Here is a 19,880-nt window from a genome sequence, read left to right on the forward strand (position 1 = left end):
AAAAAAAAAAAAAAAAAAAAAGTGTTGCGTCTCAGATACCTGATCCGTAAATCCACACACTCGGAAGAGGAACAAGAAGAAGAAGGAAAAAACAAAACTGGCCAGACGGGAAGAGGCAGAAACTGGAGAACAAGCTCCAGAGGACAGGAAATGTAGGGAGGAAGAGAAAAGAGGGAATGAAGGAGGGAGAAATTTGACCTTGATGTCTGGTCACAACAACCAGCAGGAGAGAGAGAGAGAGAGAGAGAGAGAAAGAGAGAGAGAGAGAGAGAGAGAGAGAGAGAGAGGCAGAAAGTGAAGGGATGATCAGATTGCTGCTGGGAAGGCAAAGGATAACGAGGAGCAGAAGGTGGGATGGGATGAAGAGGGAACGGGGGGCACAGAAGAGAGAAACCAGCAGCATCCTCGGCATCCGACTCTCACAGTAACATCATTTCCCACACAATCTACTGCTTTGTGTATCACGGAGATGAAGTTATTACTGAAGCCGGGGCGTGACCAAACTTCACACAGAACAAACAAAATCGTAACGTTTTCTGATCTATGACTGCGTGATGCTAAGCGCTAACAGGCTCACAAGAACACCGCTTTACTACAGAGGAATCAGTGTGGTGGAAGTATCTGGAATCTACTTGAAGAAAGACAGTAATTCCTGTGGTTTACTGAAGCTGCAAAAGAGCGAGAGAGAGCAAGACTTTCAGCAGATAACAGAAAAGTTTATGTGTTGCAGCAAAGTCGCTCTCTGTATCCTTTTGAGTTTTGAACCTCATACTGCTGTGAGTCTGCATTTTTTCGGAAATGACCACGGAGACTGTTGTTTTAGTTATGCTAGCCATGCTAATCGCTAACAAAAGTTGCAAGAGATGGCTAAAAAAATTTAATCATTTAATCTAGCAGCAAGGTTTTTTATAAACTTTAATGTGACCCTGTTTCATGGCGCTCTACTCCACCCACACAGTCTGACGGCTCCTCTGCTCCTAATATAAATAATTAATGACTGCTCAGGGCAGAAAGGCCAGGGAAAACATACATGTCTTCCTTACAAAAACTGGAGATTCAAAATCGGACTTGTAAATCTAATGTGCGCGACTCTTAAAAAAAGAAAGCGGAACTCGGAAACGTCCCGGTGGAAGGGTACCAGACGGAGAGGAAAAGCTCGCTGCTAGAAATAAAAATAACCCTTCCTGGATCAATTTCTGGAGAGCGGGAAAGTCAATCCAGACGTTTTCCATCGTGCCTCCAGCTTTGGAATTCAAGGACGATCACCGGGAGTCTTCTTCTGTTACTACTGTCCTCTTATCAAAAAAAAAGAAATGTAGAAAATTAAAATGGCTCTTCAATTACATGAGACAACGAAAGCCAAGTGATTGCACTAGGCCTCGTCTTTCTCAGGTATGTGGATTATCAGAATGAAAAAAGGAAGGCGTTCTGTCATCGACGCCAAACCAAACCCCGCTCCGAACGTCTGAAGGGCCCTGGAAAGCCGGCGAGAAAGTGAGACAATCCCGATGAATCCAGACGGCGTCTTGCGACCTTTCATAGTTTAGTCACGCCTCACACGGATGATAACTGATCAGCAGTGGCAGCCTTGGGAGCAACCAGAGGGAGCTGCCTACGAGTCGACTCCGAAGGTCACTTGCTTGCTTTGAAGAACATACACAAGATACGCCGTCCTCTTTACTCTGACGCCCCTGAATAAACAACATCACAGCCTCCAAATCTGTGGGAAGATCGGATCTTCAATCAGGGAACACGTTCCTTCAGGGAATAAACTCCGATCAAAGATCTTCATGATAGGTAGCAACTTGACAGAGAGGGAGGGACTCGTCAACGGGGGCTCGCGGCCGTCTGGGCCGTCTCTAAATAGGTCTGCAGGCCACTGGGAGCCGACAGCGCGCAGCAAGAGTGGCCCGTCAGACTACGACGGGGGAGATAAATAACCGGACTGTCGCTTGGCAGAGCTCACTTCCCTCCCATCGCCCTGGTTACGCAGAGGAATCGAGAGCGGCAATCTCAGAATCAGATGGGGCGCATGGGGAAATAAAGCCGTACTCATCAGATTCCTCTCGCTCGCTTAGCAGCATCAGTAAATCAGTTCTTCAGCAGACGCTGGAAGTCTGAAGATGGTAGGAGTTTTTGGTTTATGAAGCAAAGAAATGCCACAAACCAACCCGTATCTCAAACACGTTGCTTCTGTTTGAGGTAAAACAGAAGCAACGTTCCCAGTGGGTGCTAAAGCAACACACTGGCAACTTTCCTCTCAAAGTGTGTTTACAGGTTTTGGGGGAGTGCTGAGGGACGATGTAGAGAGAGCCTTTTAAGGTTCCAGCAGGAGAGGCGAGACGTCGGAGAAATTGTTTTTCCCTGATGTCGTCAGAGTCTCCTTCGGCTGCGAGCGGAGCGCTTTTAAAGAAACTTAAAAACGTCTGGATTATAAGCTTTACCCACATCTCTAGGCTTCATTTTGAGCATAACTGAGGAAGGGAACAAGCAACTAAGTCTCAAAATGGGAGACGAAAAATTTAGTTGCATTAATGAACTCCTCACCTGTCGTCCTGGACTTTCTGTCGGTTGTATCGGAGGTGGAAATCCCGGAGTTCGTCCAACAGGCCTGCAGCCAGCATCTCATCTACACGGGCGTCCAAGCGCTGGTCCAGAGCTAAAAGACAAACCGGATCCAATACGTGTTTGTTTGTCCTTACGTCTACAAATATGGTGCCTTGCACAGGTTTTCATCCCACATGTTGCTAATCTCAAAATTCATCTTGTTGGGACTTTATGCGTCAGAGTAAACTCTTCAAGCAGGGGAATGTATTCATGGTTAACTGAAAAGTGTGGTGTGCATTTGTCTTTGACCCCCTCGAGTGAAGACTTCATAGAACCAGTTATTGTTTTAATTAGAGCTGAAACTCTATCGATGCCGATTATTTTGTTGAAGTTGCGATAAAGTCAGCTAAGGAAGCAAGAGTGGTTGATTATTGTTAGCTGTGTAAGTTTGCTAATCAATCCTCTCTCACGGTTGAGCAAAAGCGGACAGTTGCCGATAAGATCAGTGGATAAAATCAGTTTCTCATGCAAATACCGGCAGATCCCCAATCTCTCAAAATATCGGAAATCGGGCCCAATTTATCAATCAGTGCATTCCTAAAACTAATTAAATACTTTGTATCTAAAAGACAGGATGGCTCAAACCAAGTCAGATTGGATGTGGAATGTCTGAACATCAATTCCTTAATTTTGCCACAGATTCTCAGATATAGACTTTGACTAGGCCGCTCTAGCACATTAACTTGCTGTGTGCTAAAACATTCGACTGGAGCTCTTTGGGGTTCTGATCCTGCTGGAAAGTGAAATTCCATCCCAGTCTTAAGTCTTTGGCATCTTGTGACAGATTTTCTTCCAGGATGGCTCTGAATTTATCTCCATCCACCTCAGCATGATGCTGCCAACCTCACATTTCCAACAGGTGTTTGACATGTTCAGGCTAAGGTAGCGTTAGCTTGCGTAGCATTTTACACATTGGCCAAAAGGTTTAGCTTCATATCGCTGTTTTCCATACTTCTTATAGCTCTGATTCAACGATGGCTTTCTTCTCTTCACACAGAGTAAAAAGGGGTGAAAGAAAATGCAACGCCACACTTTTAAGATTTTTATTCAGAATTTAAAACATATGTATATATAGTTATAATGAATGAAACCTGCTTAAAATGAATGGAAATGATATAGAAGAAGATGATTCTGCCGTCCTCACCCTCCATGTCTGCGTGCAGCCAGAAGATGCAGGGGTCGGGGAACCTCAGAGGCCCGCCGAGGCCGTCACCGCCCTGCCTCTGCTCCTCCAGCCAGCGGCTGTGAGGAACACCCGTGTTGTTGTGAATCTGAAGACTTCTGCGAACAAAAGCAGGGAAAGAGGGTAAGCTCTCACTCTGTGAAGTCAGATTCCTTTTTCCCGCATCCAAAGTCTCTCTGGGTAAAACCGAGATTAGCAGAGTTAACCGCCCACTCATCCACTAAATCCGCTGCAAATTAAAACCTCCAGCTCCCTTTTCTGAGACGCTAATTAATCACGCGGGTTAACTTGTTGTGAACGCTGACGACGACGACTGCTGGGTAACGCTCCCCAAGGACGCGTGAAGAGATAAATAAGATCCCACAAAGAAACGGATCTGAATGCAAAGCGCATCTTTTTTAGTTACGCCCGGCTGGACACCGAGGCTGGGAGGAAAAGATGACGCCTGTCAGCTCCAGTCTGAATAAAGAACAGGGTAACCTAACCTGCTCACATAAAACACCGCCGCTCCTGCTGCTACCCGTCAAGCTGCGCTCACGAGAGGAAACCGGCGCGCAGCTGTCAGGAGGAGAGGGCCCAATCTCTTCAGGCTAAACCCAGAGAAAAAAACCTAACGGGAAGCAGAGCTGGTCCGGGGAACAAATGGTATAATTTAAGCTATGATATGAAAAAACAAAGAGCAGCCTGGTGTGAAGCAAAGGGAAAACGATTTGTGCAGGTTTTTCTGTTTTGTTTAATCCAAACTGGTTTCTCTTGGACATGAGAAGTTGGATCTTAATGGGATAACCTGTATAAATAAATGTACTTTTTTTTTTTAAAAAAGCATTTTTGTTTTCAAATGGTGAATAATGTCTGTAATATTCCAAGAGAAATTTTAAAAATTACCAAAATGTGCGACAGGCAGCAATAAAACTGTTACTTCTCATTCTATATAGTGCGTTTAAATATCTGGTTTCAGCCGCAAATGTAAAAAAAAAAACAAACAAAAAAAGAAAACTTGCCTGACAAGACAAGTTAACTTTTTGTAAAAGATGAAAACAAAAAGAAGTCGCTGCCTTTGAAACACAAAAAACGCATTTGCTGACGATGTCACTCCTCTGGAAAAAGTAGATCTGAATGTACATTCAGGGTCATGTTTCTGCTTATGACCTTCATATTGGGCCCCTCTATAGTCACTGATTAAAACTTATTGACTTTGTCACTATATTTACCAATTTCCAGACTAAAACCCCTTATTAATAAAACCCGTTTTGTCTCTCTCTCTTTCTCTTTCTCTGGTGGGGATATTGTGAATGAAGTTAAGGGAATATCTGCTATGTTAGAGACCTAATTGTATGAATTACAAACATGAATCTGCAGTATTAGGCGATTCAGAAAAACAGCTCTAATTACTGTGCTGTTTTACCTCAAAAAAATGTGTGTCGCCTAAGAATATCCCACCAAACTACAAGATATTACTCGCAAATGTGAGTTTAATTAGCTCCTTTTACTCTGTAGCTGAATTACTTCCAACTACTTTGTTTTTCTTCTAGCAAGTATATGATTCCTGTTATTTCCCCGTTGCGCCGATGGCTTTCAGCGGCAACAACTTTATGCTTTGTAATGAAAAAAGAAGTAGCTTCCAGATGTAATAAAGCAATCTGTCAGCTTTTGCTATAAGTTATGGATTATGAGTTTGGGGCTGAGGACACGGCACACCAAGTCGAAACAGGATATTGTTTAACTCCGTCGTAATGGAAAACAGTCTCTGAATAAACAAGAAGCTATTCGACTAGATTTACCTCTGACTAAAACAGCGGCAAAGATTCATGTATAACACCATGGCTAGTAGAAATGCTATTAAAATTTACTGTCAATTACTGTCAGGTTAAAAAGATTAACTTCTTTCACAATGCAAATTAAGTTAGTTTTTACTTGTACAATGCTAAAAATGTATGCTAACCCGCTACAGCGGCATTACGAACAGCAAAATGTTGAAAGTAAGTGGAGACATAGACTTGCACCTCTTTCTAAGAGTCACTAAAAAATAAAATTAAGCAAGTCTATAGTTTTGGAAAGAAGGACCTCTTTGTTTCTAATGTCTATTTAAGTTAAAGAAAACTTCATACTGTGAAATTTTTATATCAGAATAACATTGAAAAATAAGAACATAGCACTAAGCTAACACTTTTGTACACGTCCGCTGTTGTTAGCATCTAACCAACTAGCTTAAGTTAGCACCTAGCACAGCTGCTAAAAGAACAGATAAATAACAACCATATCATGGGCTATGTTTTCACACATTCCCAACCCATTATATGTCACATTATGTACTATGCTTTGCTCATAGTAGCACTATTTTGCTTCTTTTGCTAAATGATAAAAGACTAGCTAAGGAAACTGTATTAGCAATCATCATTTCGTCCCTTACTACATTCATTTCAAACAAACCGTTTCTTGCCCATATGAGTAAACCAAAGTGTATTAGTTTATTTTTATTTGTAGTTTGGCATTTTGAAAAGATGCATGGGATTGATATTTGCTAATTTTTCCTTGTTGGGAACTGATCCAGGCCAAATACAGGAACGTAATACTTTGAATTTTTACACATGCTTTCATCGTAGACATAGCGATAATAAGATTGTCATTATTTTTAATTAGGATTCCAAACAATAACCTCAATTATAGAGTGCTAAACACATATTTACTCTTATGTATAATAATTTATAACTAAAAAACATAAAAATTGGTTAAAAAAGGAACCAGCAGGTCCGACCTCAGAGAAAACCACAAACTGGTACTGACCAGAAAAAAAAAATAAAAATCCCGGTCCATTTTTCTCGCTCCTCCAATATTTTCATGAAATATGGAGAAGAACTGTTGGATTGTCTCGCAAGATTTAGTCTGATTTGTTAAAGCTTTGAATTACGTCCCATTTATTTTGGCTCCGTTCCGACTTTGGGTCCCTGTGACTCCCATATTCAACAGAATACGACTCCGGATCAAACCAAAACCAACTCGAAGCCAACTTAACAACCCAAGGAACAAAGCACCAACAATATGACCACACACTGTTAACAAAAGACAACATTTGACATATGGAGCTGATGACATGACCAGCTGCCTCACCTGGCTATCTTGCGCTTGTCATTTGGGTGCAGCATGGAGGCCATTTTGGGATCCACCTCAGCCAGCCTTTTATGCAGCTCCTCTCCACCCAGTTTCTCCAGCTCCATCTTCCTGCTTTGGCCTCCGTCTGCTCCGTCCCCCGAGTCCTCATTCTCCTGCTGCGAGGCACGTTCGCTTCACATATCTTCAATTATTCAAGACTTTTTAGCTCAGATTTAGCCGAATGTACAAAATCCACAAGGTATGGCATCATTAGCATAAGAAAAAAAAAAAAAACGATGATTCCAAACATAAGCTAACTAGACTTTACATCGTCCATCACCAAATCTAAACCTTTGACTTAACATAAAGAGAAACGAGGAGGATGATAAGTATTGCATAAACTCGCTCACCCCCGTGTCCAGCAGGACTTTCCACAGCAGAGACTCGATGTAATAGTTTGTTCCTCCAACAACGATGGGCAGCTTGTTTCTGCTGCGCATGTCGCCGACGTTGGAGCGAGTTAAGGAGGATGTCGAAACCTCTGAGAATGAGTGGCGTTTTGTTGAGAAAAAAAATAAAAAATTTCCACCCTTTGTGTAAATTTTAATTACTGAAGTAACTTAAAGGGCGTGTTGGCAACTTATTGGGTAAAACTACCCACTAGCTTAGGGGTGCAACAATTAATGTCCTCATATTTATGTGAGATGCGATTGGCTAATGCTTACATAAGAAACCAATTTTATCTTTTGTTGTAAACGTCTGAAAATCAGCCACTGCCCCGTTACCCTACCTGCACAAATCTGAATGCGAGCAGCTAACGATAATCAGCCGATTGTTGCCAACTTAGCAACTTTGTTGGTATAACTTGGCAACCTTTCAAATAAATTGGTATCGGCCAAAATCGGACTTGTTAGAAAAGACTTTTTAAACATCCATGAACGGCTAGAATAGAGTCGGTGCATCCCTATTAAAGATGTTAAAGAGAGATAATTGATGTTTGTGTTTTACTATCATCTCTTGATTCTTCACTTTGAATACTCACTTCAATTCAAACGAATGAGCAGCAGCAGAGAAACTGGAGGACGAGAGCTGTTTGGTGTCACAGACAGAAGCGCCACACCTTATTTCCTCTGTCGCATCTTCTTTCATCCTAAGCCTCCTCCTCCCCCGCCTCTTACTGTGGGCTAATCAAATAACCCCTCAAACCAGATAAAAGCCCATCAGGCATCATCACTCGCCTGTTGTCCACTTACAGGCCTGCCTCTCTGCAAAGAAGAGCGGAGGAAGGTTATTGACAAGCAGCAGAAATCAAGAGGATGGGAAGCCACGGGGGGAGGGGTTTCTGCGAGTGGCGTGTTTAGTGGTGGGTGGAAATGATGCGACATCAGATCCTGCGTCCTTAAACTTAAACTCACACCGACTCCCTGTTTCTCTCCTTTTCCTCCTAATCTGTATTCAGCTCTTCCTCTTCGCCACCAGCAGGTTCCTGCTGCACCGATCCTATTCTTGGAGCTCCCGCATCCCTTCAAAGTGTGTGCGTAAGAATAAAAAAACGGCAGACAAGCATGTGTGTGTGCGCCGATCTATTAATACCTCTCTCTCTCTCTTTCTAGTTATCGCCTCCTCTCTGCACATCTGTGTGATGTGGCCGGCGTCTGCGGGGCGTGACCGCCCAGAGCCGGCGCCTGTTGGCGTGCGTGTTTGTCAAGACACACCACAGACACGCTCCGCTATAAATATCAACTCTAGCGATCTCCTGCTTTGCGTTCTTCCAGCAAAACATCTGCAAGAGGCAAGAATCAGGACACGGCGTCAACAGAGCTGCTGCGTTCGAGCCAATTAGTACGTTAGACCTGCCAAGTTTCCCGCCAAATAATCTGCCGTGTGGCGGGTCGATGGCGCGGCGTGGAATCAGGTGGAAGAAAAAAAAAAAAAAACAAACAGTTTCTTGGTTATTGAATTTGAAGAGTGTAGGATATGAGCTCCAGCGCTTTGTTCCTGAAGTCCACCACCGTGTAGGTCCGCACCAACGGATCCACGAAGTCCAACATGTGGTGTGCGCACTGGGCGCGCTCCTCGGCACTCACCTTATTTGTGATGATGTCCAGACCCTTGTACACCTGCAAGGGTCAGACATGAGTAAATATTAAAATACGGAGTAGTTGGTCTGATTCCAGTTCCGTTCCTCTTGACAACGTTCGGCGTCGGGCATTGATCGTATCGTTTATCATTCATCGCGATACATTTCTTACCAGGATTATTTCTTGATTTATCGTTGTCATCACAAATTCCAATTAATGATGTTTAAAATAAAACCTGAAACTGCCCTGTGTTGTCGGGATTGTTCGTTTTGCTATTTTTCTCCACCGTTTTGTTCAAATCTGAGCTTCTGCAAAGCTCAGATTTGCAGAAGCTCCTCATGGTGCTCCTACTTACAGGTGAGTATTTATCATATTGTTATTTATCGTGATAAGCTTTTTTTATAACACTTTTGATATATTATTGTCACGATAAATTCCTATTAAAGATGTTTATCCTGTCAACCCCCAAAAACAGTCCGAATTATCGGGATCGTTAGTTTTAGTATTTTCTCCAATGTTTGTTGAATAAAGGTGCATCAATAAATATCACTACATATGATTAAATGCAGCTACTTTGTGCATTTTTGCAAGTTTAGATTTCAAAATTGCTTCATCCAACCAAGAAGTTTGTTTCCGATAAGATTTCCAACAGGCATCCGTGGCAAAATTTGAAAATATAATCCGTTTTATTTACATTGTATCAAAAGATGTCATGCTGAGAATAACTCATACCCTCTTCAATAATCAATTACTGTCTAAATATACCCGGGGTGCGCATAATTTTGGGCTTGCAGTCAACATGCAACAACGGTCCACATGCTCTCTCCAGTTTCCATCGGTGAGTGAGGAAGCCATCTGAGGGAATGTGATAGCTAGGTGACAAGCAGCGCCCAGTTGGGATTTTCATTTCACACACGGTGTCTGGAGTTTGAACAGATGCAGAACACCGTCTGCTGGGAAGTCCTGCGCTCACGTTCCCCTTCTCTGGGGGTTTTAAAAGTGGGAGACACCAATCACCTGGACACGAAAGTCATTTTGGTCACAGCACATTCAGTTTGGCGGGTAATGACAAAACAAAAAGTACAGTTGAATGTTTTTTAATCATATTTTTAAATTATATTATTTTTAATATAGGTTTTGTATAAAATTGTTCAAAAGGAGAAAAACAGAGTGTTATAAAAACACTATCTGCTGAATGAAAGGTCAAACAATGTTATGCTAAATTATTAAGTTATGATTTAGAAAGAGTTGAGTGGATTTAATTAACGTTATTTCTAGCTAAATACAAACAGAAACAATTACATACAGATGTGCAACAAGAGGTCCCGTGAGATTTAGCCATTTGAAAAAGCCAGAATATTTCTCGTTTAAGTGGCGTCTGCCTCACAAAGAGCAGCGTAGCTGCGGTCAGCACTTTGTCCTCTGAAACACTTTGATAGAGCTAAAGGTGGACATTTTTTCTTTCGAGTCTCATTTAGAAACAAAAAGGAAGTTTTTTATGCTGCCTTAACGTATAGGTTTGTCCGTTTCCAGTTGTAGGCACAACAAACTAAACAGTTAGCTGCGCTAACCCTGAAGCGCTAGTCATAAACATGAGTCCACTGTAAGTCCATTACAAGACCGCTATGAGTTGGCTTCCAAGTTCAGAGGTAAGTGACTGACAGGACAATACACAACAAAAATTAAACACTTTGGACACACCACAACTGGCTAACTGTTAGCCGCTAACAATGCTAAAGCTCAGCCATTAAACTCAACTCGGTTTGGTTACAACCTGAAGTTGAGATTTGTTGCAATTCCTCCACATTTTGATAATTGAACATGTTTTGTTTGCTCTAAATGCTCTATATCAGGTCAACAATACGACACACTCCAGGAAACAGGCCTGGGTGAACCAGTGAGGGTTATTGATCACATCCTTGGTGATAAAAAGGGGCCGGGGGTTGTACTGTACTGTACTGTAATGTACTAGACCAAATGTTTCTCAGCTCTGCAGCACGCCAAAAAGAAAGGAGCAGGGGAGGGCGAAGGAATCCAGGGTGATAAATTATGCACGACTTCTCTGCATGACAAAACCACGAGCAGATGAATGGATGATCTATGGCTGAATGATATTGTATGGAAACCCACATGGGGACGTAAAGTTTAAACAGCACATCGCATTCGAAATCTGGGGATTTTGCATTTTGAAGAAAAATAGAGATTTTTTTAATTAACACCACACATTTTTCAATAAATATGCATTTAAAAAACAGAATTTGATATCGTGAGAAACATTTGCATAAACAGAGAGTTAAAAGTCAACTGGCAATTCAGTTTTTACTGTTTTTAACCATCAAAACGAGTATTGTGTCAAATTCTTATAACATTATTTATCTCATTTATTCTAAAGGCAGAAATGGAAAATTTTACTTGTCCTATAAAAACTTTCTACAATTTCTACATAGTTGCGCCAATTTTCTGTAACCGGCACCAAATATAAAAGAAACTTTAGACAAATGAACTCCAAATTTAACAAAAAATAAATTCCAACAAAACAGGCAATAGTGCAAGAATGAATTAAAGAAAATAAGAAAGACTACAAGAGAGCAAGCAAGAAAGAAAGCACAAAAAAGAAGGAAAGTGAGAAGGAAAGAAAGAAAAGAAAGAAAAAGAGAGACAGACAGAAGGTTCTCTGTTCTTAATGGCTTTAATGTACATCAAATAGATGCAGAAGCATCCGCTCATTAATTCCTCCTAGATGGGAGAAGACGAGTGAAAACGCAGGTGATGTAAGTTCAACGTACAAAAAGATTCACTCAACTGGAAAACGTGGAGAGGCGGGAAAAGAAAAAAGAAGCTCTGAGCGAGGGCAGCAAATGAGAGAAAATGAGAGAGAAATTAAGACTTCAAGTCGAGGCGGTGGAAATGAGCTACAAATTACTGCGACATTGGAGCTCAGAGTCATAAAGAAATCAAAGACGAGAGCCGGCAAAGCTAATGGTGTTTACACGTCGTCTGGAGGAGACGAAAAGAAAATGCCTTCACAAATTCATAAATTAAGACAAGCGCATAACTTCTTCGCAGCCTGCTAAGTAAATATGTGAAATTATGCTCATCATTTTCCCCTCGCCGTCAGCTGAGCCGGAGCGACGACACAGAATACGGTTATCCACATTTTAACAAACGGACAGGAAAAGAATCGATCGGTGCCGAGTTAATCATTTACATCCAGCGGGCAGCGCTCATATTTCACACCGTCCGACGACTAAGAACAAGAAAAAAAATTATCCACGAAGCGGTTTTGGAATAATCTGCAAGATGTCGTCAGGAGTTTTTCCTTTTAGAGAACAGAACAATTTAGCTAAAGTTCTCACACCCATTGAACATTTGTCATGTGGAGACCTTAGAGGAGTTTCTTTAAAAAAAAAAAAAAAAACACAGAAGAAAACAAAGATAACAGTGCGAATAAGTCAGAGAGGGGAAAAAAATTCATCAAAACAAGCTTTGAACCAGGGGCGGATCTACTGGGGTGGCACTTGCCACCCCAAACGAGAGCCTCGCCACCCCTGTTGCCACCCCAGCTGGCGACTATGAATTAAATAAATAGTTATGGGAAATCGGACATTAAGCGCACAAATCTCTTTTTTCCGACAACATTGAATGCAACACAATGTAACCTGACACCTACTGCTGAGTAGCGGGAAGTGAGAGAGAAGGACAGAGGCAGCAGCATTGATAGGATGGATATAAATTACTGGACTGGACATTACATGACTTGTCTTGCACCACACATGCGCCATTGCTGTCCATTGAGTCAACATTGTGGGTGGTCAGAAAATACCACAATCACGCAAAGAATCTGAAAAATGGACGCAATATTTTGCGGTTAATTCAACCCCATGAATTAGATAATAAGGGCTTCAGATTTAACAGGTGAGGAAAAAGTTTTAACTTAAAGAAAACATTGAACAAGTGAGCAGTGGGTCAGTTATACTAGCCTAACTGTTATTAGCCTGCTACTGACTTTGACAACCTTAGCATGTGCTGCGCAGTTCGGTGTGTTTTGGTTCCGTTAGCACTAAAACAGGTCAACCCGCCCACCACGTCATCAGTAGAGCAGCTGTTTAAATCAGCTAATCAACCGCCGCTGTGCTCAGGCGAAAACTTATTAATAATCATAATATAGACATTTAGCCTGACAGCATAATGCAACAGACTGGATGTTCTGTTTTAGTGTTTTTGCTACTTTTTTGTGTGGGAAATGTTTGTTTTTTGGTGTTGATTTCCCTGATCGGTAATCTCTGCTCTATCTGCTCGTTGAGTTGTTGTCTGTCGGTTGCCATGGCAACAGAACGGTAAAGTCGACACAGAGCGAGAAAAGGCAGAATAAAAGTGGTGTTTGGTTCTTCACCTGTTTATCAGCTTTATTGTGCCTTTATTGTGGCGCACTGCAGCCGCTGCAATTCCTAAAAGTTAAACAAGTGACAAAAACTGAACTAATCATCAAACTACGGCTCCTACAGCATATTTAAAATAAAACGATTGACCAATATAAGAGAAATTTGCCCCTTCTTGCATCTTGACAGAACTAAAACAAAATTGTTTATAGATTTGTAATCACATAGTGACTAATAGGCGCTGTCCAATCCAGTAATACATATCAATTAGCAGGAGTATGAAAGACATAAAAAAACTATACTATAAGAAATTATATTTAATCCTCAGTGCTTCGTGAAGCTCATTTTGAAACAATGCAAGTTAAAAACAATATTTTGCAACAAGTAAATCAAGTAAATTAAGTCCAATGTTAGGTCTGTGCAAGCTAAACGTGAGAATGAGACATTATATATGTATACATATATATACACACACACATACTGGCATATGCTGCCACCCCTGAAGAAATCCCTGCCCCCCTCTTGCCACCCCATAAATATTTTTCTAGATCCGCCCCTGCTTTGAACATCACATAAGAACATTTGTCATGAAAAGTTTTTCTGGGCGATAAATTGTTCCAAAGGTTATTGTGATAAATGATAATGGTGTTGCTTTGAAACCACTTTGATTATATTCGCAATATAATGCCAATGGAAGAATAATAATGCAAACACACTTACAAAAATTTTAAGCTGTAAATGGAAAACATTTTAAACATCCAAGATAAATGAACAAGACATTTGGGTGGCAGGGCAGTCATTCATCCAGCCGCCCGTCATGTTTTTGAGTCGAAAAATGTTAAAAGTTAAATAAATAAGCAATGCTAAGCCTGGTGGGGACACAAATAAAGACTGGTGGCTCACCAGGCTTATAATACACTGGGGGAAACCCTGACATTGATGTGCTAACATGACCTAGTCATCTGATTTGTGGTTGAAGTGGGACAAAATGTGACTGAGTTCAAAGGCTCCGAATGCTTTTCCAAGGCTCTGCACTGGGAAGCTACGTCAAGGCAGCGAAGGAGCGAAACAACCCGTGACTCTTTCGAAGAAGCAGAAAAGAGAATCCCTCAGGAAATGTTTCGGAGTCTCAGTTCGTCACCTTAAATGTCTCTGATTCCTAATCTCATAAAAACCCAGATAATGGGGGGGAAAGAGGGAGCAGGGGTTTCTCTTCCTACCGTCATCCTGTGAAATGAATGAATGGATGTGACCGTGTGGCTTAACGGGAGTGTGTCTGTGTGTGTGAGACAATGAGCTCAGTGTTTGAGCCTGCAGCCCAGCGGACTGGCCAACCTTACGTCCCGCACGAGACAGCTGTTCCTCTGCCACATAAATGAGGAAGGGGCAAGGCAGAATAGAGAGAGAGAGAAACAGAATAGAGGGAGGATAAATGAACGGGGTGCAGAGAACAAGCGCTCATTCAGCCAAAAGCTAAGATACAGACAGGGCAAAGGCAAGAAAAGAAATGGACTGGAGCCCATCTGACTGTTAGCCGGGTGGAAACGTTACTCATAACAAGGATACATTTTAACCAAGAATTATTTAGGAAGCTTATTTGTTATTATGGTTTGTGTGCATAACTCAACATATTGGAGCAGTCGGGCTTATAAAAAAAAAAAAAAGTGTATTAATGTAAAAATCAGCACCTCTGATTCAGCACCTGAAGCCGTCATCTTTCCTCCCCTAAACAATGGCAATGGCCTCATGCGATTTTAGCGCTGTGTTATTTGTTGAAGACTTGTGCATTTAACATGCATCATTTTTTCTTTCTTTACCTTCACACAATATTGTCCCCACTGCCCGTGAGATTTAGTTTTTCAGACAGGTAAGATGTACTTTACATATGGGCATTAAACGCAGTTTTAGTCAAATAGAAAATTCGGTGTGAAGTGGCCAAAAATGGCAAAAGTAGAAAATGACGTATAGGACAAAACACATTACTTCATCAATACATAGCTTAGATGAATAATGAGTTGGCCATGATAAAGCCTCCATCCTCTCTGCTTTGACTCAGCCGGTCGCTCTGACTCGGTTTGTACAGATTGTGGATGGTGGAATGCCTCCCCGCTTTGACCCCAGGCAGTTTGTTTTCAACCTTCTCTTTGAGTCTCTTCCTGAGTTACACTCACAGATAAATCACCGTCTTCCTCTTTTTCTGTCTTCATACAGTTTCTATTTTTTCCCTTCAAAGCCCCATCCTTCATCAATTTATCTCTCCATCTTCCTCTTGCTCCGTCTCTCTGTGGGGAATGGCCCAGTAATGCCAGACTAATAAATCATTCATGCCGTATACCCATCACCCTCCTCTCTTCCTTCTTCTTATTCCTTCCTCCTCTTCCTCCTCATTCTTCACCTTGCCATCCTCCTTTTCCGCCTTAGAGTACCGACTAGAATCGCCACGCCCCGCAGACGGTAATTCACACTCAGACCCGCGAACACGTTGAACACGTTGGGTTCGTCAGCCGGCGTTTCTGGCGCAGTCCTACGCCGGCTTGGAGGACGTAAAGCAGCTCGTCTTAAATGCTGGATGTGGGAGGCAGCGTCGCCTCAGATGCGATGCAAACAGATACGTCAAAGCCCAGACAGGTCACAGCCACAGCAGACAGCCAGAGAGACAGCAACGTGGGGAGAGAGAGAAATAAGCATGCACAAGGAGAAGGAGCAGAGGAGGAAGGGACGCCTGTGGGGCAAATTAGAGGGATATGTGACACATAGCTGCAGTTATTCAACGGCTTTCACACAAGGATAAGCTGATGGTTTTGGCAGAACGGTGAAACCACCTCATGTTCTGAAACTGACGGAAAGCTAACCTTATCTCGAGGTGTCCGCCGTTTAGGAGCCTCGTTTGCTGCACTTTTACGGGACTGTAAGTGCCAAGACGACACTCGACAGCTTCCCTGCTGCTTTCCGTCCCATTCGGCAGAAAGTGAATAAGTCTGACCAGTCCGCCTCCCTCTCACCGCTCATGCCGTCCTGAAGAGCAAACGGGCGGTGCCTTCATTCAGGCGTGCATAAAGCGAAAGGTCAACGGCCACCAACACTTCCAAGCACAACGCAAACCAAAGTAACGGCGCATGCATGTGCATGACCTGTGAAAATCGCTCTCCGCCCACCAGGGCATCAGATGGCCCCTCATTATGACCCCAACACCCCTCATCTCCTTGCCCCATCCAAACAGCCCCCCCCCCCCATTTGCAAAAAAGTCCCAGCTTCCTTTTCACTCCCTGCAGCGCAACAATCTATCTGCCGGAGACAATAGCCGGGTTTCCATTCACTTGCAAAGCCAATCTGAAGCAATGTTCAGAAGGAGAAAAAGAAAAGAAAAAAGAAAAAACAAAGAAGGAAGTGCAAATCCCACTTGTGCGTTAACTGGTTTCAAGCAAATAACACAAACCAGCGCAGCCGCAGGGAGGTGGAAAGGCTCCAGTGGTCGTGGTTGTAACACATTAAAGGGAAACAAAGCTCGAGGAGGAATAAAAATTCCCTCACTGCTGCAGTGGAGATCGTCTAAAGGAATCGCTTTCATCTCTGGAGACATTTGGTCTGTCCCTCCAGTTTATTGGGTACCAGCTCAGAACGTCGAGTCCCACCTTATCCAGACTGGATACAATTTGAATAAGTTGTTTCCAAAACGCTAACCCACACCGTTTTTTTTTTTTTTTTTTAAACAGATACAGCCTCTTTAATAATTGCTTACTTCTACAGCTTTATGCTGAGGAACACCAAACTTATACAAGCTTCTCTCACTCCAAGAATGCTGATCATCCCCCTCCAAAACATTGTTCTAGAGAGGGAAAAGTATTAAAGTACCTTTGTATTAGTAATTTGAAGGACATGAAGGACAGAATTGATAGATAACATTTGTGGCAGATTTAGATCGACAGTGAATTATTTGGACACCGGAACAGAGGACCAAATAGAGCCATCCTGGAAAATAACCTCCTACCAACGGTGACGCATGTAGGTGGAAGTCCTATGCACTGGGAACACATTGCTGAAGGAGGACCTGAAAAGTTCTCCAACACTGAATCCACCATGAATTCCACCGTCCTGGAGGAAACTGGTGGACCATTTGTAAACAGGAAGAAAACTGAAGCAAGAACTGGATGGTGCAGCACGACAATGACAAACGACAAAGCGGAAACAAGCTGCAAAAGTCGCCACAAACTTTCTAAATTTCGCTTAATTTTCTTCAAACTGATTCGGAAGATGGCTACGAGAAGTACATCCACGCAATTTGTTTGACGTCCAATGAAAAATACACTAAGACTAAACTCTGAGCAAACACGTTTCTGTGCTGGGTATTACAAGCAGTTTAAATTTCTTAAATATGTCCTGGAATGCATATGGGAGCTAAACTGCTCCTTGCAGGTCTTGTGTCGCACATGCAAAGAACGATGTGACACTTGATGATGTGATGATGCGCCATAACGACTAAAAGCATCATCACTGACTTGTGGAAAACGAAGGAGCAGCTGACAGATTGCACTGCGGCAGAACCTGCAGCTCGTAAAATGATTACGAGCACTTCAAACTGCACGGATGAAATATTTCAGTCTGAGCGCTGCTCACATGAGTCGCTCAGCCTTCCTTCTTCGCCGTCACCCTCCATGTCAACCACTTCTCGTCGCAAACAACACCTTGTAAAGTGCTGCCTGCAAGCGACGCTGTGATACATCAGTGTCTCATCTCAGAACACAGGATCTCATGAAACTGATTTTACCAATTAAATAGGGAACACAAATACACTTCTTTATCTTGGATGGAGACTTTTTTTTTTTTTTTTTTGCACAGTAAATGCACTACATTCCTCTGGCTTTCTTCCATAGTCCAAATATCAGAATATCAGATGAAGTGATCTCTAGAAATTAATTTAGGAGTGAGATGATGTGTGGATCATCCAGTGTGTCCCGGGATGAACTACGGAGACATCCATGGTGTAACCCGCCTCTCGCCAAATGATGGCAAGAAAAAGCCACCAATGTTGCTCCTTGAAGGTCTATTGGTGTGATATATTTCACCGGAAACATTTAAGTTCTGAAAGGGACAGATTAGGAGGGGATCACAGCATACAGGGCTGGACACACGGGAGACGACTTTGCTCCCTCTTTACTCATTTCCTACATAACTTGCACAGTGAGGCGACCACTGTCCTTTTCCAGAAGAGCGACCAACGAAATTCGTGCATGTGAAATTTAGAGCTTGTACGCGTAGATGTGCACGCTTGTGACGCGACACAAGAAGGTTGAAACATTTTCTATTCTCCCAGTAACTGGGACATGATACCGATGACTCCGACAAAAGTCTAACATTTTTCACCCTTTTTGTGTTGTGTCACATGCCCGTCTACGAGCTCAAACTTTCACATGCACAAGTTTCGCTGGTCGCTTGGTTGGAGGACAGTAAATGATTGTTGCCTCATCGTGACAGTCCTGTAGGAAATCAATAACTAGGGAGCGACGCTGCCTCCCATGTGTTGAGCCCTTTAGAGCTCAACACAGCAGGGACATATTTTCAGTGTATTTTGCCCTTAAAATACCTAACCAATAAGATAAAATCAGTTATTCCTAATCCATACTCTTAGTCTAAGGACCCCCTGCTGATCCTTGGATCCCAGTTTGGGAACCTCAGACTTGCGCTACTTGGCAGTGCCTCATTCAAGAACAGTACAAGCAAGACACTTGTGTGTGTGTGCCACAGATAGCATGTTCATTTAATGAGTGAATAATATCCCTCCTGCATGTCCAATGAACTGTGGGTTGAGGGATTGGGGCAGGGGCAGGAGGGGGTGACGGTAATACAATAGGAGTGTTAGGGAGTGTGGGAACCAATTCTCCATGGGACAATAGGCACTTCCCAGTGGCCACAGTGTATCCATTCACTACCAGTTGCTGGGCCGGCGTAGCACGGCGCTGAATGTGCACCAGCTCAGCATAATGTTGCTTTCTCCCAAACAAGACCAGACTGTTTCCTATCCCAAAGACAACACGGTCCGGCTCGAACCTACACACAGACCCATTCTCACATAGGCCGTCTCTCCGTGTCGGCGTGTCTCTCCCGCTTTCTGGCACCGACGCTCACACCAACAAGAGGAGGAGCGCGACAAGGCCGCGGATTGTGAAGATTGTGGCTGCCTCGCCGTAACTAGGCCACTGTTTCTCCACCGAACATGGAGAGATATTCTGGGCTGAGATGTTATTAGTGTAACCCAGTTTGCCCATCACCAGGTGACTACAGGAGGAGGTACGCCCCACAGGGACACGGGCTTAAAGGACAATGCATGCAGAGTTGAGGGGGGGGTGTTGTTGCTGAGGTAAGAGGACTGCGATGGAAGATGTGATTAGTTGAACGCTGCACTTGGTAGAAACAACCTCTGGACAGTCGCAGGTGTGAAGAACTGGACTCGCTTCAGATGTGACCCAATCTCAGGCCTTTGCTCCAACCTTTTCTTTCGTGCGCATGCCCTCGGGTTGCTGTAGCAACAGACTCTGAGAATCC

The 19,880-nt window shown here is 42.9% G+C and overlaps 1 protein-coding gene and 2 long non-coding RNA genes across 5 annotated transcripts in view; 2 read left to right on the plus strand and 1 right to left on the minus strand.

The window, feature by feature from the left end:
* LOC103472099 (uncharacterized) overlaps positions 1–9,206 on the plus strand; it is a 26,292-nt gene extending 17,086 nt beyond the window's left edge. The window contains exons 2-4 of the long non-coding RNA XR_534807.2: positions 3,771–3,913; positions 8,340–8,414; positions 8,494–9,206. This is a non-coding gene — a long non-coding RNA (uncharacterized LOC103472099). The remainder of the gene's footprint in view (positions 1–3,770; positions 3,914–8,339; positions 8,415–8,493) is intronic.
* Positions 1–19,880, minus strand: part of trit1 (tRNA isopentenyltransferase 1) — a 38,945-nt gene that overhangs the window by 14,871 nt on the left and 4,194 nt on the right. For 2 of the 3 annotated variants that reach the window (XM_008421482.2, XM_017307589.1), the window contains exons 2-6: positions 8,860–9,000; positions 7,291–7,389; positions 6,899–7,056; positions 3,752–3,888; positions 2,548–2,659 (exon numbers count right to left, since the gene is read on the minus strand). In XM_008421482.2, coding sequence (XP_008419704.1) covers positions 2,548–2,659; positions 3,752–3,888; positions 6,899–7,056; positions 7,291–7,389; positions 8,860–9,000 — 647 coding nt within the window. The remainder of the gene's footprint in view (positions 1–2,547; positions 2,660–3,751; positions 3,889–6,898; positions 7,057–7,290; positions 7,390–8,859; positions 9,001–19,880) is intronic. The other variant, XM_008421483.2, reaches the window with a different exon arrangement.
* The window catches only part of LOC103472097 (uncharacterized), a 1,362-nt gene continuing 832 nt past the window's right edge, over positions 19,351–19,880 (plus strand). The window contains exon 1 of the long non-coding RNA XR_534806.1: positions 19,351–19,695. This is a non-coding gene — a long non-coding RNA (uncharacterized LOC103472097). The remainder of the gene's footprint in view (positions 19,696–19,880) is intronic.

Source organism: Poecilia reticulata, linkage group LG11 (assembly GCF_000633615.1).
Source record: "Poecilia reticulata strain Guanapo linkage group LG11, Guppy_female_1.0+MT, whole genome shotgun sequence".
Classification (NCBI taxonomy): Eukaryota; Metazoa; Chordata; class Actinopteri; order Cyprinodontiformes; family Poeciliidae; genus Poecilia; species Poecilia reticulata.